Source organism: Salarias fasciatus, chromosome 12, assembly GCF_902148845.1.
Source record: "Salarias fasciatus chromosome 12, fSalaFa1.1, whole genome shotgun sequence".
In the NCBI taxonomy this organism is placed as follows: domain Eukaryota; kingdom Metazoa; phylum Chordata; class Actinopteri; order Blenniiformes; family Blenniidae; genus Salarias; species Salarias fasciatus.
The window spans coordinates 9363284-9389506 of record NC_043756.1 but is presented as its reverse complement, the minus strand read 5'-3'; the positions used below and the strand labels follow the sequence as shown (position 1 = coordinate 9389506).

At 43.0% G+C, this 26223-nt stretch overlaps 1 protein-coding gene across 1 annotated transcript; it reads right to left on the bottom strand.

The window, feature by feature from the left end:
• Positions 1 to 1066: 1066 nt before the first annotated feature.
• On the bottom strand, positions 1067 to 25174 carry cemip2 (cell migration inducing hyaluronidase 2). Its single transcript, XM_030104524.1, has 24 exons — positions 24992 to 25174; positions 20632 to 20983; positions 20303 to 20443; positions 19579 to 20146; positions 16372 to 16541; positions 15737 to 15928; positions 14473 to 14642; positions 13006 to 13218; positions 11963 to 12168; positions 11114 to 11183; positions 10350 to 10478; positions 9333 to 9421; positions 7882 to 8013; positions 7433 to 7468; positions 7023 to 7178; positions 6208 to 6385; positions 5261 to 5476; positions 4953 to 5164; positions 4640 to 4822; positions 4146 to 4365; positions 3969 to 4070; positions 3743 to 3888; positions 3464 to 3570; positions 1067 to 3380 (listed from the first exon to the last, which is right to left on the bottom strand). The coding sequence occupies exons 2-24, from the start codon at positions 20963 to 20965 to the stop codon at positions 3181 to 3183; spliced, it is 4170 nt and encodes a 1389-aa protein (XP_029960384.1). The 5' UTR covers positions 20966 to 20983; positions 24992 to 25174; the 3' UTR covers positions 1067 to 3180.
• Between the last annotated feature and the right edge of the window lie 1049 nt (positions 25175 to 26223).

The following is a 26223-nucleotide window of genomic DNA, read 5'->3' as shown; positions in this document are numbered from 1 at the left end:
TTCTTTGGGCTGTGACTTTTTATATCCTTCTCTTGTCAATGACACAGACACGGCCAACAGGAGATAGCAAGTGCTTCGCCATGCAACAGATATTTAACAAATTACTCCAAACGTTTGATTTTGTTGCTCAGCTTGCTGACCTCAAATACATCCCGCTTCCTGCGGATGGCGAATCCAATTCTTTTTTTCTTTTTTTTTTCTTTTTATGATGTGAAACAGCTTTCTGCACGCCATGCTGAACATGTATGGCTGAACATGTGTGTTCACTTCTTCGAGGTGAACACACTCCCAGCCCATAGGTGTTAATAATACAGTGCAAATCCCACCTGAATTGTGAACAATGTGTGGCCAGTTTTGTTGTTTTCATCAAAACATCCGACAGTAACTGCATTTCTTTTATCTTAGGGTCAAGGCTCGTGAGAGAAGGAGTGAAATAAGCTCCCATTCATTCATCTTTGATCCCACACAGTTCAACTTCGGATCTGGAGGTGATCCCGCCTGAAGGCACGGTCCACCCTGCACAGGTGAAATGAAGAGTGGCGGTTTTTCCAGCTGATAATTTGAGGAGTGATTGCTCTCATGGCTGTAAAAACCTGAATTTTAAGCTGTTCATCCTGAGCTACACTCTCACACGCTTTACTGTAATGAATTCATTTCAGCATGGCAGATCCTAAACTGACATGATTTTTTTTTTTATTTTTCATGCTGGAGGTAAGATTTCCCTAAAATACCAGACTGCCCCCTAGTGCTGACGCTGCATAACTGCATCAAACTGCAAGAACATGACTTTTTTTTTTTTGGGTTAAAAGGCACAAATGAAAGTGTTTATTAAACTGTCAACTTTATAACAACATCACTTTATATCCCATAATTATTTATCAACTGACCAGAAAAAGAACACATCAGAAAACACAGCAAATAAGCACAATATTGACAACTTGTGTCCCCCTTACATGTACAGAGTTTAAGATCATATTTAACAAAGTTCAGTTTTCATGACAGAAAAGGAGAGGCGTCTCGTTTTCAAATCTCCAAAGTGTCAAGCGATGGGAAAATGTTCCTTTGCTCTTTTGAACAGTAGAGTGGTTAAAAGGCAACAAGGTGATTGTCCTCCTTCCATCTCCCATGGCCAGTCACAAACTCACACAGTCACAAATGATCACTGCTCAGTGGGGGAGCCCTGCTCGCATCCATACACCCATTAACAGATTACATAGTGTCGACATGAAGCTGCGGACGTTCCAGCAGCTACAACATCCGTGTACTGCTCACTGCTGTACAGTCAAAAAAGTAACAAAAGTAAAAAAAAAAAAAGCATTCTGTAAATATATCGGTTTTTGGCAATGAAGTAAATGAGAGGATTGTGAATGAGGCAGACAAAAGGAAAAACATTCCATTTAGTTTGAAAAAAAAAAAAATAATGAAGAAAAGGAAGATGTTAGTACATTTGTGCTGCACATGTGGCCTGCACTCACTGTGAGAAGATAAATACTATAAAGAGATCAAAGATCCAGTAAGTCCAGGTAGGAATTAATAAAAAAAGGTGCTTAAACTTGTACAGCTGCACGATGATCGGAGGAGGTTTTCCAGTTGAAGATTCATTTCTTACATTATGATGGCGACGTTCGGCGATGCCTGAACTATTTTATGGCATTTCATATTTTTGAAAGGCAAATGTAGCCAGATCACATCCCTGCACAACGCTGTTTATCTGCAGGAGTATAAAAACACTGACACATGAATATGGCTTGATATTATTAGTTTTTTCTGAAAAAACAAACAAACACTGTTTTAAGTGTTCTTTATCTGAGCTCACCGCTTTCCTCTTCTGTGAGCACGGCTCCTAAAGCTCCTATCACACTGGGCGGTAACAACTCGCAACGAACTGAGGCACAGCAAAGCAACAAAATAAGATCGTTAGTTTTCACAATTCCAAAAATCTGAATTTGGAATTCAAATCCGATCTCAATGCGATACTGACTTTAATTTGCCTGTTGTTGTCTCTTGGACATTTGTGTGATTCTCACTCGACATTCACACAAATACTCGCTCTACATTCACATGATACTGGCTTTGCATTTGCACGACACTAGCCAGACATTCTCACTATACTCACTTGACATTACCACGATACTTAACTTGCTCAACATACAACATTCATATAATACTCGCCTGAGATCTGCACAATACTAGATTGACTTTCAAATGAAACCTGCTCTGCATTGGCATGAAACTTGCCCGATGAAAAATAATATTTGGCGAGTTTTATTCCCAGTTCTACAATTAATTTGTCATCAGAAGTTTAGGAAAAACACATGCAGAAGCTGCTGGATGAACAAAAGTCTGACAAATTCATTTGTGAGAAACTGATAAGGATTCAAGAAAGGCTAGAGATATCTGAGAAGACTGAGACAAAAAAAGCCTTTAGCGAATTTTTTGAACACATTTAGGAGAGAAATTCTCTCCCATGAATTTCAGTCACAGTTTGTTGCAGCCCAGTGAGATCAGCTCTACACACATCTCAGATACTGGCTCAGATTTTTAATTTATTATTTTTTCTACACTACATGGTAATTGTGAAATAATGCTGTTCACACTGTGGCATTTATTTTCATAATTTCCTTTTGACCTGAGTGTGTCTAATCTCTCTTTTTATTTTCAGTTCTGATCTAACACGGTCTAATTTCAGGGACAATGCAATTTCTTTTCATAATTTCCTTCTGGCGTGTGCAGATGTAATGCATTATGTTCTGTTTTGAGTCAGCCTCTATCATCAAAGCATAATAATGAGATTGTTAGGTAGATCTCGCCTGTTACTGCAGGTGTATTTTTGCTGGTGCACAAGATAAACCGGCCAAGTTATTGTAAAGCTCCATTTGATCACTTTGGCTGAGAAAGCAAGTTGTGTCTCTGAAAGAAAAAGTGCATTGACTTAATGGCCCTAAGGCAAAGTAACCATACACACACACATGCACACACATACACACACAAACAAATCACAAAAATATTCACCCTGCTCATAATAAAATACCTTTGATCCAAGTGAAATCAGTAAACATCTTTGTCGCTGTTAAATAAATTAAAGGTTCAGCAGTTCACATTCATCAGCTGGCTGTGTGTTTGTGTAACTGTGTGCAAGAGTGTTCTTGTCGCGTCGGTAAGTTGTACACTTCACATTGCTTATTGTTGTCCTGTGGCTTTTTTCAGAAGCTCCAGGTCGTTGCGGGTTTGAGCTGCAGGCGGCGAACAGCCGTAGAGCTCCAAGCCCAGGGGCAAGTAGCGCTCCTGCGGCCCCGGGGCGTCGTCCCCTTCCCCGGCCTGCAGCGAAACCCACGGAGGAGGCGAAGGACCACCCAGGAAGCCCCACAGCGCCAGACTCTCTGTGGTGACAGGCAGCAGTGAGAGGGTGACAGGAGGAAACACAGCAGTGCGGAGACAGCAAACAGTGGAGTGTGTTCCTAACCTTTGCTGTGCAGGTCAGCAGCTTTGGCCAGACCGAAGGAGACCAGATACGGTGCCAGAGCGGGGAGGTCTGCTGGCTGACCTCGGGTTGCCAGGAGCACTATTGAGCTGAAACGACAACAAACGGGATTTTAGGTTTGAAAAGCCAATCTGAGTGTTAGTGTGTGTGTGTGTAGAGCAATGTGAGCCTGGATTTCTATATATATATAAAAAAAATTCAATAATTAATTTTCAGGAATTTCTGGAATGTTTTGTAAACCAGTGAGTTTCCCTGGCTCACCGCTTTGGTATTCCTGTTTTCAGGTGCTGCTCCATCTTGGCATCCATCTTGGAAAATGAGGTTTTCTTGGTGACTTTTCCAGTACAGGCGTCCACTGACACCAGGAAAAACCCGGGCTGCGAGAAGGACATGGTCACTTCATTCACCTGGAGGGAAACGGGGAAGAAAACGTCAATAAACTCCAACAAAAGAGTTTTGATTTGCTTTTGCTGGCTGATGTGCTCACAGTGATGAAGGAGGCGTTATCTCCGCCCTGCTCCTGTTTGCTGCTGAGAGACTTGACTTGTGTCTGGAGGTAGGAAGTCCATGGCTCACTAGAAAACACAAGCTAAGAGGGAAAACTCTTGATCAGTGGAGGCGGTTTATGCTAAAAATGCCAAAATGTCCAAAGTAAAAGACGGACCTGTTGTGCGCCGCAGCCTTTGCAGGGCTGCGTGTTCAGAGCTGGCATCGGCAGCACTGCTGAGGGAGTCTTGGAGTACTTGGGGTAGGCCTTCCCCGTACAGTTACACGTCTCTCTGGAGGATGTCGTCGCCATGACTTTCACTCTTTCGCAGCCTTTTACTGAACAATAGCTGTGGCCGTCGCGACCATGCCGGGCCCGCAGGTAGAACCACAATAAGCTGGGTTTAGTGAGGACAGGAGAAGAAAAGTTTGAGTCCTCAGAGTGATGGAAAAAAATAGATGAAATACCAAAATATCTGAAATACTGGAATCGTGTTTCAGTCATTAGTGTGAGAAAACTGACAATCGCAGGTTGATGTGAGTTGGTGTTAAAAGTTAAGCTGAACCACAAAATCCTTTAATCCGTTCTTGGATTTCATGAGCGGACTGCAATACTCAGAGGCGAAATGTGTAAAAACATTTGAAAAGGAAACACTGGATTTAGACTCTCACCCAGCAGACTGGTCAAAGAAGTATTTCCTGTTGGTGGGATTCTTCTGCAGCAGCGCGAGGGACGACACTGTGCCGTAGTCTACGATATCGTCAAAACTGTTGCTTTGCCGGTCGTTGATGTCCGCCATTATCTGGAATGCAGTGTCTGATGGGTAACAAAGTCCCACCAGCACCCAGTCGTCTCTGAATGAGAGAAACAGACCAACGACACAAAACCACTTCATAAAAGAAAAAAACAAGTGCTAGACTGTGTGACAATGTGTTTCACAAGATATGAAAAGAAATTCAATTAAAGGAAATTCTTGTTCCTTACTTATCAAAGTTGATCAAAGAGAGGACGACCTCTCTGGGCGCCGGGCCGCTCCAGTGCAGAGTGTAACTCTTGCTCATCATCAGGACAGGCTGGTACTGCTGAGACGGCGCCCCCTGGCTGTTTATGCCCCTCAGTAACAGAGGAGCATCGGGGTATTCATCTCTGCTGATGGATAAACTCAGGCTCGAGGCTCCTTGCGTCTGGATGTAGACCTGAAGGAGGCAGTGGAGCGGAACGGTCACGCGGAGGGAACGACGTTTGGCATCAGAGGAACAGAACAACATAGAGGTGCCGACCCCGAGCGTTACCTGAGAGTATCGGCCGCTGCAGGTCACTCCGCTCCACTGCGGCAGCCTCACACAGCCAGGATGCTGGATCAGGTAGTTATCGGCACGGCCAACGTAAGTGTCTCTGTATCCTGTTACCGAGCCGTCCACATCATGGAAGATGGAGTTTTTGTCGCCGTCCAGGTCGTTCTCTTCAAACCACTGTCCAGGGCGGCCGAAAAAAGCTTGCAGGCCAACCTGACGACGTCAAAAAAGAACACAAGCATTAGGACACGACATAAATTTAATCATTTAGCTGCAATGAAATTAGGCCCTCTGAGGATAAAAAAAAAAATGATGGAAGTCGCTCCCCTGCCCCACCGGGTAGAACTGAAAAGTTCAACTGAAGACGTGGTTTACTTGTACTGTGCTACCACCAGAGGGCACTAGCGATTTCTCATTTAAACTGGATCTGAAGGGAGGCTTCTAATTGTTTTTACTTTGTTGTGTCTGCCAGAGAGAAATCCCAACCTCAGTTCAGCCAAAACTCTGATCTGATGTAATACAGATGACTAGATACACATGAGAAAAAACAGTGTAATGTAGAAAAAGAGTGAAACGCAATGAGCCAAGTTGCAAAAACAACAAATAAAGAAGAAACAGATGGATAAATAGGATAGAAGAAAGGATCAAAAGAGAGCTGACCCAAATGAAAGATTGAAAACAGGATGACTGGAATCGCATGGGAGGAACCAAAAATGTCACATAAACCACATCAAATCACCCCAAAGAAAAGACTGTAGATGATCACTTGCTTATAAACCAATAATACATCATTATAGGAGGAGTGCAATAAAATATGACACAGTGAAATACACAATAGATGTTTTTTTTTCCCCCAGTCCAGTAACTTTTGGAACAGTAGACGTACTTTAAAAAGACATTTTGGTCTTGAAAGTATTTCAGAATGGAAATGTGAGTTTACTCACAGTGGAGTGAAAGCTGAGCTGTGACAGGTTGTTCCGAGGGTTTAGCTGCCAGGTGTTCTTTAAGTTGAATCCCACCGCGCTGGTGTAACGCTCCGGTGTGGGGACAAATCCCCGGAATGTGCTCTGTGTGAGCCGCACAGGCCCGTCGTAGATCTGGAAACCTCGGATTGGGAACGTCCTGCAAGAAACAAAGTCCAACTTATTTTCACAAGATTCTCCTTGCTCTTTATAATAAATGTCTTAAAAAATGAAAGGTCACTCGAAAAGAAAACTGGAGTCAGGACATTTCAGCGGACCTATCTCGAGTTGAAAAAAAAAATAAAAAATTCAGCAGCTTTGGCAGTGACCACAATGACGCAGCGACTGAGCCAGATGTCACACTGCGGTCAGAAAACCTATAAAACAGCTGTAAAGTTGTACACAGTGGTCACAAACCACCAGCCTGGTTCATCAAGTTGCATAGAGAAGCCGTTTGCCACTTGTCTGTTTATGCTTTCTCTCCTTCAGGACAACAATACCTGCAACACTACGAGAAACCTGTGGTGGAGAACCAGGAGGCGAACGAGGTTCACTAACCTGAAGCAGCTGAAGCTGCTCTTGACTCTGACTTGCTGACTCTCTCTTCCTTGTTTGTTTTTTTCTCTAAAATAATTTTCTTTGGCAACTCCTGCAACCAAACTTCTGCCCTTCCTGAGAAAACTCAGCTTGATTTGGAATTCTTCCTCTAAATTCCACACTCACACACGTGTACACATACAGTATGTATTTCCGAAATTCAGTCATACATTTATCTCTTACTCCTTGCTCCCCCTCACCTGTTTCTTGGCAGTGTCCTCATTTTGGCGTCGGTCCCTCCGACTCCCCAGTATTTGTTCTGACCTGCATTGGTTCCTCTGTTTTGGCTTTCACCCACAAACAGGGACTGTGTCACCTCCTGGCTGGAGCCTTCGTCCTTCGGGTAGCTGCCATCACTGAAGAACAGCGCCGTAAAAACATGCTATCATATATCCTCCACATGTAAATGGGATTATTTATGCTTTTTATACGGGTGAGGTTGCCAGAAAAAAAGCACATTATTAAGCATGACTGATATGATACCACAACACAAAAATGTCCAAACTTCTCCTCTAAGCTCAGTATCTATCAATCACAGAGTCTCTTTCCAGCCAACAAGCAGATGGAAAAATATAAGATTGAGAAAATAGTGAATTAGGCAAGTACATACCTGGCAAAAGATAGTCCCACTCCATTATCTGCAAAGCTATTCAGAGAAAAAAAGAATTGCATGTTAAATCTTCTGAAATCTGCACAAAACAGAATATATTTCTTGTAAAGATTCTTTCAGCAAACTGTGGGTATATAATGTTATGAAGCCAGCTGTTCAAGGAAGTGATTAAATGAGTATTTCAAAGCAAATGTGCGTATTTATGGTAACACCGATGGTGAGATAAGCCAGACGTTGAACAAAAGTTACTTTCCAAGTAAAGAAAAGAGGAACAAGAAGTAGATAGTGTCACCGCAGCAATGTGCAGCGCGGTTACGTCGTGTTTCCAGTGTGACTCATCGATCCACTTCAAGCTGTGACGACACCATTCTTTAATTCCTCAGCTGAAACTTTGTTTAAGACCGAGCCGAGTGCCAAGCTGACACGAGCTGAATCACTGTCTGTCTCACCCGGAGTTCTGGATGACGATGTCTCCGCCTCGGATCCACGCTCCCAAGTCGTTGTTCTTGAAGGAGACCAGAGTGTCGATGACCGCAGCCACGCGAGGACGGCTGGGATCAGCATCCTGATGAGGTCGGAATCTGAAGACGCGCACGTTAAAATCACCCGTCTGTCCTGCTGTTTTCTATCGGTGTATTAAACTACTTGTCCCTACTGGGGTAAACCTAATTCCCTAAATTTCACAGCACATATGGTCCTCATATGAATCATGCGCACAAAAGGATTAAACCGAAAATAAAGAAGGATAATGATTATTACATCAGTGTTACGTCATCCTGCTATAAAACTGCAGACAGGATTTGCAAAAAAGCTCAAAGTTTAAACCCTGAAGTTGAACTCTGGAGACTCAGACATCACTCTGTGCCTCCCACACTGCATCCTGGAGGTGGCATTAAAAGACAAAAACCCATTAAATACAGAAGGATTAATGTGCCTTGGGAACTGGCATTCTCAAGATATTTTTTTAATGCCAACCGCACATGCAAGTAGGCAACATAATTTGTACAAAGCTGACATTCGAGCTTCAAATCAGCCTAACTTCTGCTTTTGTAATCTTCAATACGGGAGTGGTTTATGCTCTCTTTCTTAGCCTCACGGTGGCACTTCCTGCTGTTCGCTTCAGAATGATCTTTTCAGGGACCGAAATGTTTCTCTGGGGGGAATTTTGACCTGAATGCAGAGCGAAACATCAGCTCTCAGAACTATTACTGTCCGATATCCTTTTACTGCAGCTTCATAGAATCACATAACACAAATCTGCCCCCATCTCAGTTCCTCTGCACACATTTTGTAACATTTAAAATCCTTCCCCTCATTCCTCTGCACACATGCATACCCTCACAGATACACAAGGAGCGCGGCCAGCAGTCTCAGTGGACGCATAAGATTTTTTCCAGCGAGTTGAGGGCTGTATTTAGGTAGGGAGCTGCGGAGTGGAAACTTTATCTGTGAAGCCCTGTTTTCTCTGTCAACACAAACTAGACAGGCCTTCCACCAAAATGCAGCAACACACTCTGAAGCCATCATCAGTCCCTGTCGATGGCCTTAATCTCACAGATATACAACAGGAAGCCATAAATAACGTAATCCATGCAGTTATTGACAGTGGCATTGAACAAACACGTCGGTAAACCAGAAATACTTTGATATTTACACACTGTAACTGAACACCATGATGTGTACGAGAAACTCACCACATTGCTTTTTGAGAGCACACAGTTATAAGATACTCACAAACACATCAGCAGAATACCAGGCAGCTGTGATTCACTATCCATTTATAAACACTTGAAGCTAAGCAGGATGTGCTTAATAGAATTCAAAACAAACTCACATTGTGACAGCTCTAACTCACACCCAGTTCTCCGTATAGAAACAGCTCTTGTGCACGCGTACAAACCTGGCATTGTTATCGAGACACAGGTATTCCCGAGGGTCAGCAGCACTTGCATTGGTGGTTTTCACTCCTTTGTCAATAAACAGCCCGGCCTGGGGAAGACAAAAGTTTATTTAAAGCAGGCAAGTTTTCTCAAAAAAAAAAAAAAAAAAGCAGTCAGGCAGTCACAGAGACGGAGGACATGCCACAGGTCTATTTCTGTTGAAGCGGAATAAACATGTCAGCTCGTGGATTTTACAGTGTGGTATCATAAATATACTAAATTTAAAATCCGGCTCTGCAGAGTTACAGGATCAATGCTGTGAGGGGAACTGTGGGAATTTAGAATGTACCGTATGTGAAGATGCAATGTATATTTACATACTCCACGACATGTGGATTAGTTTGACCTGTTAGAAATGTGAGCTGTAAAATACATTTAAGGGAAACCTGGACTACATCTGAGTGTGTCTTGTGTATATGGAAACGTGCGCTCCGAGTTGGTCCTGCGATATAATCAAGGTATAGTTTTTAAAGCTCAGGGCTCCTTCCTCTGTGAGAGAGGCTGCTGTGGTCAGACTGGACAAAGAACTCACAGTTCACCTGCCCGAGGTCTGTCATTTCACAACAGTGCTACATTGTGGAATACACTCACATGGGCGTGCATGTGTGTCTTTTTTTTTCCCTACCGGTGGGGACAAAAATGCTCATTGCACACTGATCCATGTCACTACGAGGGGCTTAAAGCTTCAGGAGAAGACCTGCTGTAGTGATGGGGTAGAATTCAGTTATTCAGTGGAAGCATGGGTGGATGGACATGTTTTACTGTTTCAAGATCAGATTATGTGTGTGTGTTTGAGAGTGCTCCTCATGATCTAGAAAAGAAGCACACAACTTTGAGCAATGTGTAAATTTTACAAGCAATAAACAGCACTTTTCTTGTTGATGGGCACAGAGGGACAACACAACTATCTGGCACTGACTGAAACCCTGTATTATACTTGGAGCTGAAATTACGCTGGAAAGCAACGCCACCAATACCTTAAAGTTGGAGTGCACACGGTTATTGTAAAAAATCCCCAGAGGCGTGAGCTCTGCCTTGGTCTCTGGGACCAGCCCATGAGAGTCTCCAGTGGAAGAGCTGTGGAACACAAACCATATGCCTGCATCCTGAAATAGGAAGATGGACGGAGAGAGTGTGATAAACAACACTGCAAATACTCAAAAACAACATGAATTTTATTACATGTGCTTCTATTCATTTAGTCTGTAGGGGGTAGGAAATTAAATCTCAAACTTTTCCCGGCAGTAAGGAAGGGCTGTTATGCTGTTCCCATGTTGGTCAAGTCACGTCACGGGAGTTAAACAGATGTAGGAGTTCTTATGAGCTCAGCGGCTTATTACAGACCACTGTTCATTAGACCGAGAGAGACAACCTAAATATCACACAAATACCTCCTACCAATCAGGAGTTCACTGACTAAGCCTCCCCTGTGGACCTGTGCATTGTTTGTGCTGAAATTAAAAAGAGACAGGAAAAGAGATCCTCTTTCATATTTTAGAGGTCTTACTAAGTTATTGTACTACTCTATCAAACACTAAGACCTGCTAAATCCAATTTTATTGATGGATCACTTCGTTATGAGCATCAAAACCCTGCCATTTGTTTTTCTATTATGATGGAGTTCGGGAACGCCAAAGCCGAGGCAGCTACATGCGCATCAATAACAGGCAGTACGTCACTCGGAGATTAATCTTATTGCTGATGGCTTTTTCCTTAATCGGGTTTTCTTAGATGTTCTTACCTGAGAACCAGCAGCTGCATTGCTGATGAGGTTGTTATTGGGGTTGGCGATCCAGAACGTTGACACCGCCCTGGAGAGCAACCCCACCGCACGCAAAGACAAAGAAAGACAGAATAAATTATGAAGGCAGTTCTTCACGACATCAGAAATGATGACTTCCCATGCAGAAGACAAGAGATGAAAGAATCTTTCTAAAAACTCCAGACAGCTACAACAGTCTGTGTGTGTGTGTGTGTGTGTCTGTCAACTTGCACACACACAAAAAAAGAGACTTTTCTGCCTTCCTCACAGAGGCACTTCCCTTGTTTCCACTGTGACATTAAAACATGCCGCGGAGAGCAGAGGTTGTTATTGCATAGATAAAACCATCCTGCAAATATCTCTCTCACGCACTCGTACCGAGCTCAGTATCTCTGCGGCATGGACATGGGCCATCTGTTTTCCATCAAACAAAGTATCTCACCAGCGTTCTCACACTGACTCCCGCAGCTGAGATTTACTGCGACACTGGTAGGGATACATTTAAGAAGGGAACAAATCAGCTCCTCTTTAAATGTCAAGTCGTGTGTTTAATGGTGCCTAACAAGACCTCAGGGATCACAGGTATTTTATGTTTAAAGGATGGTAAAGAATAGGCTCGATTTCTTTGTTAAAAATTGACATGTCATACTTTGCTGGCAGTGGAATAACTCAGAAATACGATTGACAAGCAGGCTGCATGAAATAAGTGGTAATTGATATAAAAGTAATGACCCCTAAGAACTAAGACAATAGAGAAATTACACTTTATTTAATGCTGTGCATTTGTCAAACTAAACCAACACAAAATGATCATCCTGATTCTCTTACTTGCACTCTGTGCTTGGGGAAGGGGTGTAGTTCTTGTACACTTTGTCCTTGATGCTGGTGCACATGGTTTCGTTGCGATCAGTCGGGAGCAGCGTCCCCGGTCGAGTCAGCAGGCCAAGGTTGTGGTAGAAAGTGTTGCGCTGCTCGATGCCATCCTCCAGGAAAAAGCAGTGACCCAAGGTGTCATAGCCAACAGTGTTTTTCACCTGTTTCAAAAGCAAAGAGCAGGAAAACATAAATATCGCACAGAGGGACCGAAGCCGAGTTCTTGGCTGGAGAAAAAAAAAAAACAAAAACATGACATTTCTTTGACTTTTTTTCCTGGAACAATGCAATTTAAACTAATGTAAGAAACAACCAAGGTAAACAATTGTCCAAGGACACCATTTGTATGTCTACATCATTAATACCTGTAACAGGAGCAAAATAAAACTGTATGCCCCTGCTGCAGGATGGCCCTGATTTCCACAAATAGTTGGAATTCCTGGACGTATTTCATCCTAAGAATCAGCTTTATTACAACCCAGCTGAACGTCAGTGGAGAAGGAAGGTGCATGGAGACAAACAAGAAGATAAAATTCACAGGGAAACTGTGCCAGAAAGGAAACGTGAAAAACAATGCTGTCCAAATACCTCAAATCTATCGAAGGACAAATGTCCAATACTCATTATTGCCATTTGTCATCAGAGCTTTTCAAACGTTCACATGTTGCTCATTTGTAGGAGTATAACAATATCAGGGGATCTAAATTCAGATTAAAATACTTTAAAGACATTTTCATTCTACTAAAAGTAAAACTCAAATACAACAACTGCAAGGAAAAAAATAATCAGGAAATCAGATCACAACATGAACTATGTCCAGTGCAAGTAGAGCGATATCCATTAGTGTTCAACAGAAATGAGTTTTAAGAAAACTAAAGAAGAAAAAGTTATCATCTGGCTGTCTTTCCTCATTTAGTTCTATACATTTTAAGCGATTTTTGACCTTAAATAATAGAAACTGATTTAAAGACCATTTAAGGCTGACTATAGGTGCTCACCAGCAGGCCGTTGGTAGCGTGGATGGTGAGGCAGCGGGAGAACGAGTGGTGTATGGCGAGTCCGTCCACATACGTGGGCTCCAAGTAGCCTCCCCTCTGGTCCACATCGCCACACATGTGGAAGTGGAGGGGGTAGCGGCTCTTCTCCCTCTGCTGACCCATGTTTTTCAGCTCAACATGGGACAGATGGACTGATGAGAAGTTACCAAGAATCTGTTGACGTCAGACAACAGAGAAAGTGGAGAAAGTGAGCTGAGTTGTAACAACATAAAGTTCAGGGTTCAGGTCGACAGAGTTATTCTCTGGGTTTGCATATGATCCCACTGGCATCACGCTCCAGTTAATCCAGCCGCACTAAAACCACTGATGTTGATCAGAAAGAGAAGCAGGTTTATAGAAGCCCAAATCTAGATTCAAACAGAAAACAGACAAAAAAAAAAAGGTCAAACGTGAAACACAAACATGCTGTACGATGCTCTCTAGGAGGTCTTTTTGTGGGTATGGCATAATCCACTGGGTCTGGTTTGTGTTAAGGGGGGTATTGGCCAATCCCCTGATTGTAACTGTAACTCTAACCCAAATACACACAGCTCTTACTGACCATCTCTATCGCTGACAGAAGCACATGCATAATCACTGTTTTAACAGCATAAACCCTGAAGAAATAAACATAGTGAAAATTAATACATGAAATGCATATACATGAGATACATATACATGATTTCCTGTATGCAAATGAACACAGCTGATTAACACTGCTGCCAAAGAGTTCTGTTTCTGCATCGAGATTGGGTAATGGATTAAGGAGGGGTGTTGTGAAACATAAGCGAACACCCCCAAACATATCGAAATTCATACGGTAAAAGAACAAAAAAACACAAGAAAACTGCTAATGTGGAAGAAATTAATTCATCCAAAGGGGGTCAGAACATCAGAACATTAGTTACACAGCGCAGAAGGAATGCTGATGTGTATTTTCCACCAATAAGAAAAGAAGGTTTCCATTATTAACCACATTATTGAGGGGTAGCTGGATATATACGGCGAGAAGGGTACCGTAGTCCAGGGAGGGTATGAGGCTTCACTCAAACTGTGTTTGGCCCTAATCTGTCCTTTTTTTTTTTTGTAATCTTTAGTGTTCGTTTCAAAAGAGTAAAATTCAGTAAAAGTTGACATCCAGAGTCAGAGAATGGGTGAGAAATGGGGAACAGAGGTTCGACTAAACTGAACATGAATGACCCCTCTCATTTAGGATGGCATATAAATATAGAGTGTATGCAGACGTTGGCCTCGCAGCGTGGATTCTGTCAAATGGATTACTGCAGACAGAGTGACCTTTAGTCCCAGAGTGAAGTCAAGCCGAGATGGGGAGAGAAACATCCATCAGCAAACACAGACATAAAGTGTAGTCTAAACAAGGACCTGTGGTATTACATTACACTTATACACACACACACGCACACACACCTGGATGTGGCCTCCAAAGGTGTCGTGGCTGTAGAACTGGCACATGTTGTTTCCGTAGCAGGAGTTTTCCATTTCTCCATAAATGAGAATGTTTCTGGAGAGTAGAGCCACTTCAGCTCGCATGTCGACTCCATCTATGATCTCTCCAACATGGTTATACTGAGGCCTCCCTGGGAAACACGGACCGGCAGACATTTGGTCAAATGAGGGAACAAACACACAAAGTAACCTTTCTAAGGTGGCATCACCCAAATTCAGGTTTATTTTCTGAAAACCACATGCCACCAACTGTCAACCACAGGAAATATGTTCGGCAACACCCACCCGAGCATTGAAAAGTATCATAACCACACCCCTGAAGCAACCGGCCAAAATAACAAAAATCCAAGTAATGAACTGCATATGAAACAGAAATGATCAGCTCTTCGGCGATGCAGAACGTATATCCTTGCCCACAGGCTGCAAAAGCCAGCTCTCCAGCCGCTCAGCGTTTTCTCATGGCAGACACACACACTCACTGCTACACCCTTCGCTCCAGGAAGGGAGTTGGTCTTTGTTGATAACAGAAAAATGAGATCAGGAAACGTCACTGACAGAGGGATGGACGAAATGTAACGCACAGATTGTTCAAGAAGAACAGTACGGGAGCAGGAGAGACTGAGAAGGGAAAGCCTGTGGTGGGTATGAGCTGAGGTTACTTCTGAAATTTAATAGGCAAGCTCTTTTCTCCAACAATCTGACATCAGTATAACAGCTGTAAAGGAAATGAGATCTCACTGGACCTCAGGATTAATAACACTACATCTGTCGGATGCATTTATCGAGGATTAAGAAGTAAAAGATCTTCATTGCTTTCTGCTGCTTTTAAGTTGCTCAACTTTCGTCACTGAACTTGTCATTTTATGACATAATTCGCCTGAAGTCTATTTCCTGCACGAGTTCCCTTTTTTCTCTGACAAAGACTGAACAGAATCCTGAAAGCGGCATTTCGCATTTGCATAGTTTTAAAATTCAGACCAATCGCATGAATAGAAATCTTACTCTACAGATAACTAAACATTTGACAAGTGAATAAAATTCAAATTCTTAAGCCATTGGTAAATATAAACAAACATCATTTAAAGCCACAGAACTGTTTCGCAAAACAGCATTGTACCGAGCAATGTCTGTCAGTGTGACTTATTCTGTGAATGGGAAAATATGAGGCAGCAGCAGCAAAAACATACCATAAATAATAATAATGAATCTGTTTATCGTGTCTCACCTTGTATCCTGACCTGCCTGCTGGTGCAGTGAGGGCAGGGCAGCAGGGTGAACTCTTCCGCTTGGTGCATGGAGTAGTCTGTACTGGCAACGACAATGTTATCCCCAGGTCGCCAGGTCTCCTGCACTTCATCTTGCAGGTTCAGCACCACCTGGTCCACGGCATCCACCTGGAAGCCTGAGATGGGGAAGCCTGGAAGGAATACAGCATATGACTTATTTAAAAGGAAACCTAAGTCAATAAATGTGTCACAGTGTTTTCAAAGACGTTTGCAATGTAAAATTGTGATTTTTTTTTCTTTTTTTTTTGCAGGGAGCCAACATAACAAATGAGGCTAAACACCACTGCATAATAAAATTCCTAATTCTCAACAGATGGGAAAAAAACAAATGAGATGATGGAGGATGAACTTAAAACAGTTTGCAGTGAATAAGTTCCTGCAACTCTTCAATGCAGAGACTTTAATCTTGTCTTGAGTTCAACAGTTCACTAACTACACAGCTATTACTAAGCAAAGCATTAATCATTTCCGAGACAGACGACCCACGCAGAATGACAATATATATTAGACACATTACAATTTCATTTTAATTGCTGTCAGCTTTGGTTTAGAGCGGCTTCAGACCGATTCTCACCGTTTTTCCACTCGCTGTAGGCAGTGACGGTGAAGCCCACTCCGTCCACGGTGGTGAAGTTGCGTCTCGCCACAGCTCTGCCACCTGTGTCGTGGTTTTCGTGTTCCCTGACGTCCTCTGAACATGACGTATTGCCGCCCCCGACCACCGAGACCAAAGCCCACGCCTGTCTGTAGAGATCAGAGGGATGGGAAGGAATATAGTGTTAGTAGAGACATCGAAGCGAGAAGAAGTCAATTGAATTTGCTTTTAGTGTGTTTTCCTATCAGGTATCAGAGTCAGGATGTTCCAGATTTGTTCTGCGGGACAAGAGTCACAGCAGATTACGACAGACAGACAGTTATTTCATCGTGTCTGGAAAAAGATCTCTCTTCAGTTCCAACTCTTCCCGTCTGTGTTACACACTATCTTATGAGGAGAGAATGTCAAGAAAATGATTTCTAATTAGATTGCAACGACTTGAACAAGGAAAGGCTGAAATCATTCCAACGGGGAAGCTTGAGGGTGTGGATGGTGAACGGAACAAGGCGTGTGATTGTGAGCTGGACCGCACACCGCAACTCCAAGCCATTGAGGTTATTAGCTTTTTAAGAATGAGTGCGTCTTATCTCGAGCGCTGTGCTCAGTGTGCTTGGGGAGATAGTATTTGAAAAAACATTGTTTTAACATCCAGCACAACCTTTAAGACCCATACGAGCCCAAATAGTTTAGTTGATGAACCAACCGGTGCGCTCAACACTCCTTTGTCCCAGATTTTCTATGAGTCGTCCTGCTGTATAAAAACAGGAAAATATGTGGTACAGGGAGGAAATCAGCAAGAGCCTCTTTTTTTAAAGCCACGTCCTTTATTTGATGTTTATTGACCTTTAAGGACTTCACTGTATGACCGGAAAAGTACTTGTGTGAAGGACAGAGGGGATTTATGAAGACCACCGTACACCAGGATGAAAGTATGTTTGTGCACATGTGAGGGCTCTCCAGAGAGGCAAAGATTAAAGACAGAGGGGTCAATAGGCACGAGGCAGCAGCCCAGACGTTTGAGTACCCGAGTCTCGAAGATACATTGACGCAACTGAAATCAACTTTGGGAATTTCAGGGATATTTGTGCGACACTGCAAATTTGCTCTTCTTTTGTTTTAGATTTTCCTTTAAAAGTCGAAGGTCACAAAGTGTGTATGTTGCGACAACACCTACAGAAAAAAAAAGAAACAAGCTGCACTATTTATTGTTTATATTTTCCAGGAAAATTCACTGCTGTTTCACAGCATGGCCCGGACTAATTTACACTTTGCCTTCATGGTCACACATATAGGTCATATGTCTCTACTGCTGAACTTGCCATAGTGTGACTTTAACAAGACATTTAACTGCTTCCTGACTCATAAATACATGGATTCCTATAACCGCAGGCAAATCCGCATGAAGCTAGGATTAGAGAAAAGCGCACAAAGTTAACTTATTGGTATAAGGATCATTGAACACACACAGGATGCCGTCGTCTGACTCGTTTACAGCGCTCTGCTGCCGGATCTGAAGGGATTTGTTTGAGGACTCCTGTGTTGCCTTGGCATTCTCTGCCATAGGTGAAATGTAACACCAAGGAGTTTGGCACAGTGATAGTTTTTCCAACTAAAGTACTCACTGTATTTGTCTACTGCTCACAAAAAGTGTCAAATTGACACTTGTATGTATTTGAAAGGCAGTAACATAAGATAAAATGTCAAAATTAAAACCCAAAGCTGCTCTTCTGTGACAAAAACTCCACCCTGTATAAGTTTCTGGAATATGTCCATTCTGAAGGACTAAGCATGAGGGAAATAAAACCTTATGAACTGTCCCATTTTGCACAAATCCTGGAAACTCTGACTGTAACACCATTATCCTGTGCGCGCTTCCTTTTTTGGTGGAGCACGATACAGCAGAAACAAAAGACTAACAGGAAAGAGAATAACTTTCCAGGGAGGGTGAAGTGTGAGCAGCATGCTGGTGTTGTCAGTCCACGTACTGAGACTTCAAAGGTGAGAGGGTTTGCTTTAACTCTTGAACAAAAACACAGTAACTTTCTTTATCAACCCAAACAGACCAAGAACCAACAAAACAATCCCAGAGACTTGCACAGTCAACACACCATGCAGAACCAACACAAAAGACACAAAGAATACTGGCGTATGTCGCAACACATCTGAGCCAAGGGCAAAGTCACATTCAGCCGTCGCAGCGCAACTCAGCTGCGAACTAACACCAAACCCTAATCAGCCAATGGCACGGCAGGAACCCCAACTATTAAGGAATGGCATCAAAATGAAGTGGACATTTTTTCTTCCAGTCACACTGAATGTGGCATAGTTGATGGGCTGCTCTATCTGACTAATGATCTACAGGGATTTTTAGTCAAAACCATCACTTCATTTCAAAAAAAAAAAAAAAAAAAAAGATATTCAGCGAGCATATGTTCACTTGGCAACGTCACCTTATGAGCCTCCGAGGGGAGGCTGTCAGAAAAGTTTAAGATGATATAAATACAGATGTAACTGAAATAACATTTTGTTGTAACCAAGGCACGCAGAAGAGCAAGTCGAACTCTGACTCTCAGCTAAACCTTGGTGGGAGCCGGACTGCAGTCGGGTATTATATTGGCACACTTGCTTCTCAAATGAGTCGTGTTAAAATGCCACAACTTTCTCACAAACAAAACCTCGAACAAGTCTTCAACGTGTTGCTTCGTTACAATCAGGGACCTTTGAAACAGGAGATTCACATCATCCAGTATAACAGCAGCAATTGTCCTGAAGCATCATGTCAAAGAGAATAAAATCTGAGGAATGTTTACAGCACCTTGTTAACCTGCTAATAGCCAAGTGCCTTTCAAGTTGGAGCTGTATTTGTGTTTTTCACACCGTTGGACAAAAAAATGACAACAGCTGGGTCAGGGTTACTTAACGGCCCTGCGTATAACCTCTGAGAACCGCCGAAGGTCCCCGTCTCTCAGGTCTGTTCCAGATTCTACTAAGTGTCTCATTATGGTTTTCTTTGACATGTACAAATATTATTTTGACAACCTCAGACCAAAGCGTCACCCCCGTAACGGGGTCCAATGGCTACATCAAGAAATGATCCTTTGTGCTTTTATTTGTATCTAATGTGCAAAATCTGCAATTTACAGGTTTTTACAACATCTCTTTAACTCACAAAGAGGCAGTGTTTACCTGTATTTGAGATCGTAGACAAAACTGCTGCCCAGTTTCTCCTCAATGGCCTTCTTTGTTTCATCCAGGAGACTTTTGACAGCAGAGTCTCCTACAGCTAGCGTGACGATGCGGCCTGCCGGCAGGGAGCGGAGCAGCTGGGTGAGCCGCCGGCTGTCATTCGGAGAGTCGTGCGTGTCGTAGCGCTCGGTGAACAGTACAGCAGCTGTGTCCTGGTCAACCACACGCAGGTTAATGCCTCGGCTGAAATTCCGCTGGAAGGCATAGCCCCCTGTGGAGAGGCCGGAGGCCGGGACGCTTCGGGTGAGCAGAGACCAGGAAACTCTCTCGGCACCATGGAGCTCGAGAGTCCCTCCAGCCTTGACGCCTATGAATTTTCGGCCCAAGCCGGGGACCTCTGGCATGGACGTGTCATCTGAACGGCCAATGAGAATGATGGTGGCGCGAGACCGGTAGCGACATTTGGGTGAACCAATATGGAGGGCTCCCCCTTCTTCTATGAGGATGTGATGTGTTCTCACAGTTATGTTTTTGGAACCATCAGTGGCGTCTGCAAAAACAACCTGACCTGTGAAAAGGAAAAGAAAAAAAAACTACCTGAATTCTCAAATGCTACATTCTGGATTACAAATATAAATTGAACATAACCTGTTGAGTAAATGAATGTTAGAGCTTCAAAGTGATGCAAAGCCCCAAAAGGGACTCAGGGTGTCAACAAGCTTACCTCCTGACTGGATGGTAAGTGAAAGAAAGGTCGCTGAAGAATCCAACCTGAACAGATTTCCCCTCCTCACAACAACAGCCTTCTCCGGCTGGTGACCTGGACTCCAGCTACTTAGTGATGGATTATGGTCTGGGCAATTTTCTGAAAAGATTAGTGACAAATCTGAGAATTTCACACTTAAAGACATCTAAAACTAAACTATGTCATTAAAGAAATACATATGCACAGCAGCAGATTCAGATCATGCGTGTAACAAATGGAGAGGTGTTGGATCACATCAAGAACTTTATATCCAGCTGAGATTTATGTCACTAACTCTTATTACTAACCATCCAATACGTGTCCACTTCTGAGACTAAGGACGAGGATGAGTGTGAAGAAGAAGGCACCCAACGACACCCCGCAGCAGATGAGAGTGTTTTTTCTCTGCTGGAGCCTCTGAGCACGCTCCCTGCGCTGGTTCTCCTCCGACACGTTGAACGTGGCTTGCCGTGCTGCCGGTGGACCGTGAGGTTTTATGGGCGGAGGCGGCGGAGCTTTGGCTGGGGGCGGCGAGCGGACAGGAGCCACTCGCCCGGGAACGTAACCCGGGCACCTCTGATGATGGCTGTGAGGCGGAGCCACAAAAACGGGGAAGCGACTGGGGCCATCACTTGTCGGCATGGTATACGCGTCTGCTACCTGTGCAGAGAGAAAGAGAGCCGAGGCAAAAACTGCATCAAAAACATTAATAATGTACAGTGTGTGTCATTTGAATATTTCCTATTACAAAACCCAACAGATTTTCTTGTTAAACATCTGCACAAGTTGCAAAATTGAGTGGTCAGGGAAGAAAAACAATGTGGCTGAAAACAAGTTCTGACAGGAGAAGTCCCAGAGGAGGAAGAGGACCCTAAAAAGACCCATAAAGAAGATTTAAAACAGTAGGAGGTGCAATGAGCAAATGGACTGATTCTGGGGAAACAAAACACACCAAGCTTCTTAGTCCTGAATTTCCAGGTAAAACACCAGAAGAGGATTTAACAGACTATTAATCTACTCCTCCAAGAGGGTCACTTACCCCCCGGCTGAATTGGCCTGAACAGACGTGACACTGGCTGCTCTTGTCCACAGTAACGAATAACCTAGTGAATAATGGATTGCAACATTCCTCAGACTATGTTAGCGCAGCCAAAACAGATGGCACCAATTACAGTAGAGAAAGGAGGCGAGCGCTGTAGCTCTGGTTGTTGCTCCATTTATTTCACACAAACTGAAAAAGGAGCATTAAAACAACAGCAACCACACACACACACACACACACAGAGCTTTCTTCAAAGGACATTAGATTAATATACATTCACTTCCTCAAGGCGCTTCAACTTAACTAACCTCGAATTAACTTCTTCCCACTAAAATGGAATTTACATGATGGGAATTTTATTTTATGCTCCCCAAAAGTGATATAGTTCTGCACCGTGAGAGGAAAGGTCACACAGACACACACCTGCACACACAAACACACAGGGGTACAGGAAATGACGGTGCAGAAAAAAGGCTTTAAGTGAACTTTTCTCACACAGAAACGCCCCACAGCAATGTCACCACAGCGTGTTGGTTGCTCTTAAAGCTACATTTTGCACATTGGATTTTGACCATGTGACGTAAAGGACTACCACAGTTTTTAAAAAGGGCAAGAGTGCAACAATTTTCAGCTATAGTAACTGTTAAATGGAACACAAACTCAAAATGATCATTTTTAAGGCTTTAAAATGTCTGAATTCTGTATCCGCACAAGCAAAAATGTGTCAACCCACAAACTGAAGCACATAACTCACCATTGTCTCCAATTTGTCATTATTTCAGCCCAGAGCAACAACAGAGCTGTTCAACTCGTAAACAAAGCAGTGTACCACTGAGGACAACTCAACAAGGCTTCAGTCATTTCAACAGGCCACAAAGTACCGTAAACTGGGTCCACCCACTTCAGCTTGAATTATCCCATTCCACTTTGAAGTGGATCGTTCTCCATCCAAGTATAAGTCTGAACTATCATCCACGAGGGCGTGAAGATCATGCCCTACATTTTCAATCTTCATTTTCTGGCCGGTCAGAGTCGAAAAAGTAGCCATTTTTATGATTATGAGAAGAAAAGCAGACGAACACAAATGGGGCTCATTATGTCAGTGAATCATCAACTCTGGGAAAGGTTGTGGATATTATAGCGTTTCAATTTCAGTGTAATGATTCCAGCATTGTGACAGATGGTTTTTGCGTTAAGTGCTGCGCTGATGTTAGGAAAAGCTGAACTGATCAGTGAATTTATTAACCAAGGGTTCTTCATAACATAGTCCATTTCACAAAAGAAAAAAGTAAAATGGCAAAGCATTAAAAAGTACAGAAATAGCTCTGTGTTTAACGGTATTTGCAAACTGAGAGCATCACGATTAATTTGAGATCTGAAGCTGACATTCAGAAACTCAGACGGTAAGTCACTGTCTGGATCCACCCAGAGAGAAAATAATGTCACATCTTGATATCAATCATAAAGCAGCTTGATTCAAACAAACCCTGAATCATTCACTTGCTCTACAGAGGTTTAATCTGAGTAATCGTTATCTATCTGGAACCAGCCAGTCAGGTTGGCATCCAAAGCACAGTGTGGAGTTTGCATGTTCTGTTATGTGCCTGTCTGGTTTCTTTCACATTTCAGTGACCTGCATTCTCGGTCAGCAGATGCAAAACTGAGAACCAATTCAAGGTCATGATAGATCTAATTAAGATATCTTTAAGGGGAAAAAGGCAGAGCACCAAATTTGCTGAGAATAATTTCAAGTCAGAATTTTTCCTTGTATCACAGCAAGCAGACCCTGCAGCCTGTGGTGGCACTAATTACACCTCATAAATAGGATTTACTGCTTTGCAATGCTTGTTTTTGTTTTTGTTGGATAATTTTTCTGAAACCTGCAGGAGCACTGGCCCCAAGGTCTCTCGTCTGTACAATTATGGATGAATGGATATGAAATCAGTAACTGATGGTGACAGTGGCACTGTTTACACATAAAAGCCACAATTTTCTCCTTTGGCATGTTTGTTTAGCTCCCCCATTGGGGCATGATATGTACCCTGCCCTTCTTTGGGATGTGCCCTCAATGGTACAGAGTGTGGATGGATGGAGAAATGCAAGGATACAGAGATAATATCAAGAATAGTGACAGTGACAAGTTTGAACTTTTCAAAACAAGTCTAATTTGCTTTAATGTGAATCACTTTGTAACTTTATCATGATGAATAAGATGTAATGTGAAACAACACAATGCAATAAAAAAGATAATATTGTTGTTTCAACAAAAACACATTGAAACTTGTTTTTAAGAGAGTTTTAAAAGAGAACAGGAAGCCAGATTATCTGTGGCATGTCCGTCCACATTGGCGGGGCTCTGGCAGAAACACCCTTGGTTTTCATTCTTGTTCTGAACATCACTAAAGAGAAATCTGTTGGAGGGTTACGGTGTGTAATCTTAACCTTAAAGGTTAAGATTTGGATTGGATGGAGTGAAACTCAGTGGTGCTGACAATTAATTAAAGTCTTAAAGCATGTGTTTGAGGATGATAAGTGGCCCTAAACGTTCCCATTAGTGGCTGTTTGTCTCACTGTGACGGAATGGCGATCTGTCCAGAATGTACCCTGCCTTCACCTAAGAGTCACCTGGAATTTGCTCCATGCCATGTACCCTAAGTTGGACATAGTAGTGTTGAACATAGACAAAAGATAAAAACAGGAATGAACAGTCTGTCATGTTTTCACTAAAGTTGAGATAACTGTAAAAAAATAAATGTGAAAGTGATGTCTATTACAGCAGGAGCAGTTGTTTGAAACCTTTACGTGGCTGTAAAGCATAAAATGAGGATCATGTTCTCTCCTCAGTGGGAACCTTGTGATGGGATGATCTCCCTGGCATCAGTCTTTATAATCCTATCTCAGTGTTTTTACACACATTCCTCACCTTAAAAGGGAGACCCAGTCCAGCTCCCCTGCTACTATCTGACCTGTCAGAATAAAGTTTTTTGTGGTGGACTCATTTCAGGCCAGATCAGGGTCTGGAAATCACTGATGACAGGGTCTGAACAACCAAGGTCTCCCCTCTTCACCGCTCATATTTTGGGGATTTCAGAGCTACTGAACAACTACCAGATGTGAGGGAAACTACCGGAATCAAAGTGGGACAGTCCATCACACGTTGCTCAGCTGTAAAATCACTCCCTCGGTCCGGGGGTCCACACAGGCAGGGTCCCACACGGCAAGTGAGCCATGTGTTTCCCCACATCAGCCAAATACAAGCCGAGCTCTGTAACAGCTTTTCCTCCAGAGAGAGGAGCGAGCCGAGGAACTCTGGGGTGAAACAAGATGCTTTATTATTAATATACATGATTATTTAAGAGCTTGTTTTGGAAAAATTACAGGGACACTACATTGCTTTATGTTCATGGACAGTCTGGTCCGGGACATAAAAGAGGAACCTGAAGGGAGCATGACAGATTAGCTTCGCGCGGTATTTAAAACACTAGTTTAGCTAAATAAGGATAATAATTTCCACAAACGGGACGAGAAGGTACCAGCTAAAGGAGAGAATTCCCCGGTGAGTGCGCCTTCACCCCCAGCGGCTGACACACAGAGACAATGCAAACGGACGGACAGTGAGTACCTACCGTCGGTGAGACTGTCCTGCTCCGCTCCGGCTGTCCATCCGCTCTCTACCGAGCCCGGTTCAAAACACACCGACCCAGGGCCGCTGGAGGCGAGGCGGACGAATAAAAGGTCTAACCCTGGCAACTTTGCGGTTTTACGCGTCCCCTTTTATATATCTTTTTTTCACATGGTGGACTTTTTTCTCTGCTGGTAGGCTGTCGCTCGTCCGTCGGTCAGCCCCCACAGTCCCACCGAGAGGGCGGCGGAGGGGGCGGGGCTTAGCGAAAAGGAGGAAAGAGGCGTTCATGACTGTCGGAAATATTAAATTAATAATATTATCGGATTCTTCTGATTAGTAGCAGTAGTAGAAGTAGCAGTTGCCTTGTACTCCTATGTATACTACTACTACCAGTAACAATAGCAAACACTATAACAGTATAAGTACTATATTTATTATCATTATTATTAGTAGTAGTTGCCTTGAACTTATGCTACTACTAATGTTCGTAGAAGTATTATTAACAATAGCAATAGTAGTAGAAGCACTTTAAAGCATTTGGAATGAATCTTAATATGTCGAGAAACCCTGTAGTTTGGGACACTCTGAATAACTGTGGAGTAAGTCTAAAGTTGCTTTGTGACTTTTTTCACAGATTTTGAAGGGGGGGGGGGGGGGGGGCATAATTTTACCCTTGAGTGATGTAGAAATTCAAACTGGATCAATCAGGGAGAACATGTTGACATATTTCAGACCCTCTTTCCAGACACGATACAGACAAGTCGGCCCCCAGCTAACCAACTCGGACCCAAGAAAGCCGGCCCATAGGAAAGTCAGCCCTATGCAAACTCACGGGTCTCTCAAATCTCACGCAATGAGCGTGATAGTCACGCATTTCGGGCTTTTGTCACGCACTCATACCACGTATTGTATTTCTCACGCTGAAAAAAATACCGGTAAATCTGTCTGGTGCTTCTGGTGTAATTCACTGCTTTCAGCCTGGTTTTTCCTCCTGCAAAGTCCACCTGAGCTGACATGAAGTTTGTGCAAAGAAAGAAGGAACCTTATTGGTGTTTGATTGAATTGAAAGGTGAGTTGTGTTATACATATTACAGTGTCAAAATGATTTAAATGAAAGTGCATAATGTGAAATAATGTTAATATTTACATTAAATGCTTAATGCTTAAATTAAATATGATGCACTTTATTGCATTTTTCAAAAAAGAGCTTTAAAACTGACACATTGTTGCCAG